Source organism: Pteropus alecto, unplaced genomic scaffold (assembly GCF_000325575.1).
Source record: "Pteropus alecto unplaced genomic scaffold, ASM32557v1 scaffold11, whole genome shotgun sequence".
Classification (NCBI taxonomy): domain Eukaryota; kingdom Metazoa; phylum Chordata; class Mammalia; order Chiroptera; family Pteropodidae; genus Pteropus; species Pteropus alecto.
Genome location: NW_006431956.1, coordinates 8,325,470 through 8,332,798, shown reverse-complemented (window position 1 = coordinate 8,332,798; position 7,329 = coordinate 8,325,470). Strand labels below are relative to the sequence as shown.

At 46.4% G+C, this 7,329-nt stretch overlaps 1 protein-coding gene and 1 long non-coding RNA gene across 2 annotated transcripts in view; both read left to right on the top strand.

The window, feature by feature from the left end:
- The first annotated feature begins 2,813 nt into the window (after nucleotides 1-2,813).
- The window catches only part of LOC107195323, a 435,673-nt gene continuing 431,157 nt past the window's right edge, over nucleotides 2,814-7,329 (top strand). The window contains exon 1 of the long non-coding RNA XR_003044793.1: nucleotides 2,814-2,927. This is a non-coding gene — a long non-coding RNA (uncharacterized LOC107195323). The remainder of the gene's footprint in view (nucleotides 2,928-7,329) is intronic.
- Nucleotides 6,181-7,329, top strand: part of C1QL3 (complement C1q like 3) — a 9,692-nt gene continuing 8,543 nt past the window's right edge. Inside the window, exon 1 of the mRNA XM_025043435.1 lies at nucleotides 6,181-7,328. Within this exon, the coding sequence (XP_024899203.1) occupies nucleotides 7,140-7,328 (189 nt within the window). The 5' untranslated portion in view covers nucleotides 6,181-7,139. The remainder of the gene's footprint in view (nucleotide 7,329) is intronic.

Sequence of the window (7,329 nt, the reverse complement as noted above, 5' to 3'; positions counted from 1 at the left end):
TGGAATGGTCCAAACAAGACAGCAGCAGGCAATAACAGGCTAAAACACCCAGAATGATTAGCGTATGTGGAGCGGGTCACACTCAGAATCTTCCTGTCTGCTGGCGAGCGTTAGAAGCACCTAAGCGAAGCCATAGAACCTTGGTGGATAGTGACAAGTGGAAGGGTGACCACTTATATCTTGGGCTATATTGGAAAAATAAAACCACCAAACCCTGATCTAAGTGGGACCAACTTTACTGACTTTTTCCACTTCCCAAGGCCAAAGACAATTAAATTGTGAATTGTTACAGTTATTTTCAATGAGAAACACTGAAGTAAGTGTACAATTACTTATATTAAACACACATCTACCTACAGCTGGTCACCTTATTACCAGTCTTAACTACCTCCACAACTTATTTTTAGGATTATGGTTTCAAATTATATCTAATTGTACATAGTTTAAGACTATTCCTAAGAGATCGCCTACATTAGGGAAAAGCCATGTGTCTGTTCACCTACAAAATCCTAAGGGAAACAAGATTTATTCACAGGGCACATTGCTCATATTTGAAGATGAGTTTCTGGGAATTCCACCCCCGGAGGAGTGGAGCCGCGAGCACCTTCACTTGGTGTTCAGGCCTCCTCCAGCCTAGTTGCTCTTAGAGCCAGGTTCTAGAATTTTAACTGGCACAGTCTGGCTTTCTGTAACATCTCTTCTCAGAATGCACGATGCTTCAGCTTTTTAAGACAAACCATCAGACAAAACAATAAGACCACCACAATTCTTACTAATCCCTTCCCAGGCCCTCCATCTGTACAGCTTCTCAGCTGAGTCCCCATGATATATCTTTTGCTTGAAAGTTCCCTTTAATATAATGGCAACTGTTTTTATTTTCTTGGATTCACTCATCTACTTCATTTGTCTCAGTCATCATGAGCATACGGTAGTCCTCCACCACCCCCGTTATCCGCAGGGGGGTGTGTGCCGAGACCCCCAGTGTATGCCCGAAACCGTGGATAGTACCGAACCCTCTATGTCCTATGTTTTTTCTTATACGCACATGCCTATGATAAAATTTAATTTATAAGTTCGGCACAGCGAGAGATTAGCAACAATAAATAAAATAGAACTTACAACAAAACACTGCACTAAAAGTTCTGTGAACGTGGTCCCTCTCTCACATAGCTCATCATCCTGCACTCACCGTTCTCGCGGTGACGTGCGATGACACACTACTCACGTGATGAGATGGCATGAGGGCAACGACCCAGGCACTGTGACACAGCGCTCGGCCACTGTATGCGTTACTTGAACACAAGCACTGCAATACCTAGACAGTTCATCCGATAACCAAGATGGCTGCCCAGTGGCTAATGGGCGGGAGCGTCTGCAGCGTGGACGCGATGGACGAGGGGATGATTCACTTCCCGGGTGGGACTGAGCAGGTCGGCGTGAGATTTCATCGTGCTGCCCAGAATGGCAAGCAATTTAAAACTTAGTAAAGTGTTTATTTCTGGAATTTTCCATATAATATTTTCAGACCATGGTTGACCTCAGGTAACAAACTACAGAAAGGGAAACCTCAGATAGAGGAGGCCCATGTCATATCCATGCTAGAGATGTCATCCTTCTATTGATTAGCATCGCAAGAATTCGAGACCGACTTGAAGCCATATATTGTAAGAGTCTTGCATGATGTACTAGTCACCATCTCCATCTGGCTCTTTGATGTTTTTATGACAACAGACCCGCCAAGCGAGTTTTTCAGCTCGCTGTCTTCTGCGGAGAGTCTTGTGTTAAAAATTCCCCGCGAGTGTGGCCGTGACTTAGTCCCCTTCAGAGTGATTGCTCTTCTGGCCACTTGTATGAGGAGCCCTCTCTGTTATGTTCGCTTCATCGAAAGTCGTGAATAACCACTTCAGAGATTTTTAAATATGCTTGCAACCTGTTGACTTGGGGGACTTTCCAGAGGACAGAAAGCAAATTCTGATGCCTCTTATTAGGTTCTAAATGCAAAAACTGTGTCTGTCAAACTGCAGTGAATTGAAATGACCTCACTCTGAAACTCTTTTTTCTCTGGAGGAGGGTAAAGTGATCCTTGTTTCGAGTTTTGTCTGGCTGTTTTATATTATAGAACAGTGTACATCGGCAACTCTTGTGGAGAACTTTTATATTCTCTCTAGTTTTGTCTAAGTCTACGATATTGTCTATTTGGTGCCATTTGTCTTAAGTCTGACCCTTTAGCGTTAACTTCCCTTACTAAGCTTGTGTTCTGCCATCCAGTTTGTAAACATGGACGCTACTCAGTACACAATATGCTAAGACGAATGTTGACATTTCCTAGGCTCTCATGCATCAAATGTCACTGGAATGATATGCCTTAACTCACTCAGTCTTTACAACAATCCTATGATTTAGTTATTGGTTTGATTCCCATTTTATAGAAAGGGTGATTAAGTCTCAAGGAGATAAAGTAACTTTCAGAGCAACTAAACAGGGAAGGTAGGACTCAAATGAAGACTTATCTGATTCCAAAGCTTCAGGTTATGATTCCATAACTCCAGACAGATCCTTTCTGGCTGGGAATCTGAAATCCTTCAGTCAAAGGGAGTGTTGGTTCTGAAATACATTTTGTAGACCCAGAAATTAAAGAAGAATAGCTGATCCGCTCTCCCTTTTTTTTTTTTTTTTTACTTTTTTTTTTCCGTCTGTTTCTCTAGGTAGCCCTTGGGTTGGTTAATTATTTTCCTGTTATAAGCAATGCTATTTCTGTTTAAGTGCTGCTGGATTTGGAAATCATTCTCATGACTAAATATTTGTTTGCCTAGGAAGAGCCCAGTGTAGGGCTATGCTGCCAGCGAGTGCTCAGTGAAGAATAATGGATGGCCATGCATGCGTGGGAGTCGTGTGCTCAGGATCTGCTCCCTTCTCCAAAGAAACAGGTATGATGTAGGGAAGGTGAAAACCACAGGACCGTCACCCAGCTGGGTTTCTGTATTTGACTTTATCATTCAAGGGTCCCAAAGGCCCAGGTGTGAAAGGAATGGGAATACGGGGCCCGGCATTTTCTTGAGAAATGATTGAGAAGGGCTGTGAAAATTAGATTCTGAGGTCTACTTCCAAAATTAATATCAAGTATGAGAGAGACTGAAGAGAATCAAATATTTTTTTTAATCGACACATTTTCTATTATTATATACATATAAAGATGATGAGTAATATGCCATATCAGATGGTTTATTCAAACTGTCAGAATCAGGGCTGAAGCGTGAGTAACTTTCCAGAGAACCATCTGAGAAATTCAAGCAGCAGAAAGTGGCAGTAATCAGCCATAAATGGATCCACTGTCCAGACATTCCTGAATATCTTGGGGGAACAAAAAAAAAAAAGTCTTCCCAAGGTACATGATGGGACATATCTAGGGAAAAAGAAGGTGACCGATAATTTAAACTTCACTTAAAAAATCAGATGTCCGTGCACTGCCCAGGTTTGTGCACTCACCAGAAAGACTGGGGGCGGCCGTGGGGCCCGGGAAATGATGCCTCAGTGTGAGTGATGGCTACAGAGCACCTCTCCACATCTCTGCAGAACTTTGTATTAGGGCTCTCACTTGCATCATCACGCTTTGCTTTGGCATCAGAGAAAATGGAAAGAGGAAAGCTTCAATTACTGGTACGCAGTACCACAGGTCCTGGGCCGGGACAGGCAGTGTAGAGCAAAGGTACAGAGAGACCAGAGGAATATCGTGGGCTCGGTTGCAGACCCCGCAATAAAGCGAATATTGCAGTAGAGCTAGTTACACAGATTTCTTGGTTTCCCAGCGCATCTAACAGTTATGTTGGCACTATAATTGTTGTCTATTAAGTGTGCAATGACATCGTGTCTAAAAAAGCAATGTACATACCTTAATGAAAAGTACTTCACTGCTAAAACATGCTAAGCATCATCTGACCTTCAGCGAGTCATAATCTTTTCACTGGTAGTTGCCACGGACCTTCAATTTGTACAAAACATGATTTATTTGCGGAGTGCAATAAAACCAGGTATGCTGTACTGGCATCGGATGGCCCCGACTCTGCTCCCAGCTCCAGGTCCCAGTCTCATCATCTGCAAAGTAACCAGGTAGAGACTAGCTTTCTAGGGTCCATTCCAACTCTACTAGTTCACGTTACCTTTGACAGGTTTCACTATGAGATGAGCATCCTTCATTGGGGAAACTCCACGTGTCTTGATGTTTTATCGATGAGAACTTACTGATGCAATTCTACCTTTAAAAAAATCCCTTTTTACCCCTCACTGAACTCTCTTCAGTAATAATGAGGTCTTATGAAGTTTGATAATTTGGTGTATCAGAGTTTATTTCATTAATACAATACCCTCCTTTGCTGGCACCACACTTTACCATTTCTTCACCCAAAAGAGAGGTGACTTTTGAGAAGCAATCCAGCAGCGTTGGGAAAATAGGTACTGTGGCCAGGGGAGAACTTATGATGTGTCTGCGACTTAAGGATATGTAAATAAGGTAGCTCATGTGAACGGAAATATTCTGAAATATACTTATAATTAACCCCAAGATATAGATACACATTTATAAAGAATACAAGTGAAGACTTGAGAAGCGGGAAGGATCATTTCCCAGAAGCAGGAGCATCTCAGCAGCCAGAAGGAGAGGTGACATGGAGACCTGGGCCAGGCTTAGTCCCACTGCCCAGAATCTTTCCTGAGCTCATTCTCCCAGGAAGGGTCTGAAGGAGCTGCTGACATTTCTCATAAAAGAATCAATGAATCTTTGTTTCTTCCAGCCTGCTCATTTGACCTTATTTAGTTTTGAAACAGAGACGAAGGAAAGAAAGAATGAAACCAGTGGGTAGGATGGGGGTAGGCAGAAAGAACAGAGAAGGGGGTGTCAGTGCTATGGAACCCACAGGCAAGACTGTCACCCAGGATGTTATTGTTTGCTTGCTGTAGTCTTATTTGTTCCTGCTTCTCATTTCACATTCTCGCCCTGATGTAATAAGTTGCCGTCTTCCCAGCCATCATCCCCTTATTGACAAGCAAATGTCACCCATGTTTGATTGACATCCATTGCTCCTGAATGCAAAAGTATGATTTACGAATCAATTCTACTTGTTTATTTCAAGCCGTTCTTGTGTGTCTTATGTATGTGTTGGTGGGATAACTTGCCTAATATCTACTCTGGGGGCTTGGCATTAATATTATACACTCAGGCTGTTCCGTCATCTGCTCTCCCACTGCAAATAGGGCTATTCTTTCTCTCTCTTTTTTTTTTTTCTCCTATTTTCCCCCAGCACACAGGCAGGAAATGTGCTATGGAGTTTATAGGACTCTTTCCACAGCTTAGGAAAAGATCTTGCCCAGTACTTTGTTAAATACTGCTTGCTTTATCGTAAGACTTTTGAAGGCATTTTGACAAGTGATAATTTCTCATGCATGTAGTACCTTTAAGTAAGTGCAACTCCAGATCCAATGGCTGTATCTCCTGAAAGCTGCTAAAATTGTAAGCCTGTAAGTAGAGTACCTATGTATGCACTCACCATTCATAGCATTTGTAAAAAGAACTAAACTCTCCCTCCTTTTTGCGGTGGGCACGTTCATTTAAAATCGTTGAGAAATGTCCTTTGACTTTTCAACATACCTTACTGTTCTCTGGGGAACATCTTATTTCGTTTTAGAAGGCTAGCAAGGAAAACCATAAGGTTAAAAACAGTCACACCTACCATCTGGAAAATTCTAAAGGGCCCTCCTTATGTTAAAAGTGGCATTTTGAAAAACACCTGAAGCACTGATTGTAAGTGAGCCTGTATAGAAATATTGTTAACCAAAACACCCTCCTTTCGACCTTCTTCTCCACCTTCCAACCGGTGCTGCTGGCAGTGGGGACAGAGGTGTGACCCTTGAGTCCTAAAGTCTGCCGCACATTTGTCTCCCCTCCCCCACCATGTATGTCCAGGGCGAGGGCTGCCATGGCCTGGGTTCAGCAAGGGAATATTCAGGATCTCGCTGTTCATCTTTGTGTGGAAAAAGGAGAGAGAGAGTAAGAGAGAGGGAGGGAGAGAAATAAAGAGAGAGAGAGAGAGGGAGAGAGAGAAAGAGAGAGGAGGGAGAAGAGACAGAAACGAGAAGGGGGGGTGAGAGAGAGAGAGAGAGAGAGAGAGAGAGAGAGAGAGACCGAAAAAAAAAAAAAAATCCCACATTGTCAGAGTAATGCCAAACTCTCCCTGAGTGGGATGAGCAGAGCAGATGCTGCAATGAGATGCCAAAGCGGCTCCCCTTCCTCTGTGCCTTGGGTGCCTATAAATTGCTCCGGCGCGCGTTTTCAGCCTCCTCTTCTCCTGGCAGGTGGTACCCAGGCAGAATTCTGCGTTCAGTCTCTCTCTCGCTCGGCTCCCGGCCGTGAGGCGCTCGCCGCTGCTCGCTAGCTCCTCTGCTCCAGCCCCGAGCCCCGCCGAGCGACCTTGCCCGCGGCTCCGGCTCCGCACACCCGGGGGCGGCGGGCCCCAGCTCGCGCGCCCTGCGCGGGTCTCCGGGGGTTCGCATCTATTAGAGTTGTGGTGGTTGTCAAGGAGGAAGAAAAAAAAAAAAGGCAGGGGAAGGGCAAACAGATCGAGCGAAAGAGGACAAGAAGGGAGCGGAAAAAGGCAACTTCAGACGGAAAGTTGGTGCGAACTGGCGCAGTCTGCAAAAACGGAAAAGTCGACCGCAGGTGGCGGCATAAAAGTGTGAGCGGCCCCAGCGAGCGCGAGAGGCGGCCGCTGGCTCTGCCCTCCCGCTGGCGGGTGGCCGCCTGGAGCCGAGGCAGCCACAGGTGCGAGGGGGCTCGCCGGAGGCGAGAGGGTGCCCTGCGCACCCCTCCCCCAGCCCCACCCCCAGCTCAGGACTTCAGATCAAGTCACTTGGCGTCCGAGCTCCCTCCCCAGCCGCAGCCTCAGCGGGGGGAGCAGGAGCAGCCGAGGAGCAGCCGGCGCGCGCGCCCAGGGGAGTTGGGGTTCGCAGGGGTTTGTTTTCGGCTCTGAAGAGGTCCCCGCCCAACCTTCAAAATTTTGTCCAAAAGCAGACAAGAGGATCGCCCCGCGCTGAGCCGGCTGGTGGGCAGCAGGAGGCGCCTGATCGCCGCCGGGGCGCTGGGGGTGGTGATGGTGCTGCTGCTGGTCATCCTCATCCCGGTGCTGGTGAGCTCGGCCGGCACGTCGGCGCACTACGAGATGCTGGGGACCTGCCGCATGGTCTGCGCCCCTTACGGGGGCACCAAGGCTCCCAGCACGGCCGCCACTCCTGACCGCGGCCTCATGCAGTCCCTGCCCACCTTCATCCAGGGCCCCAAAA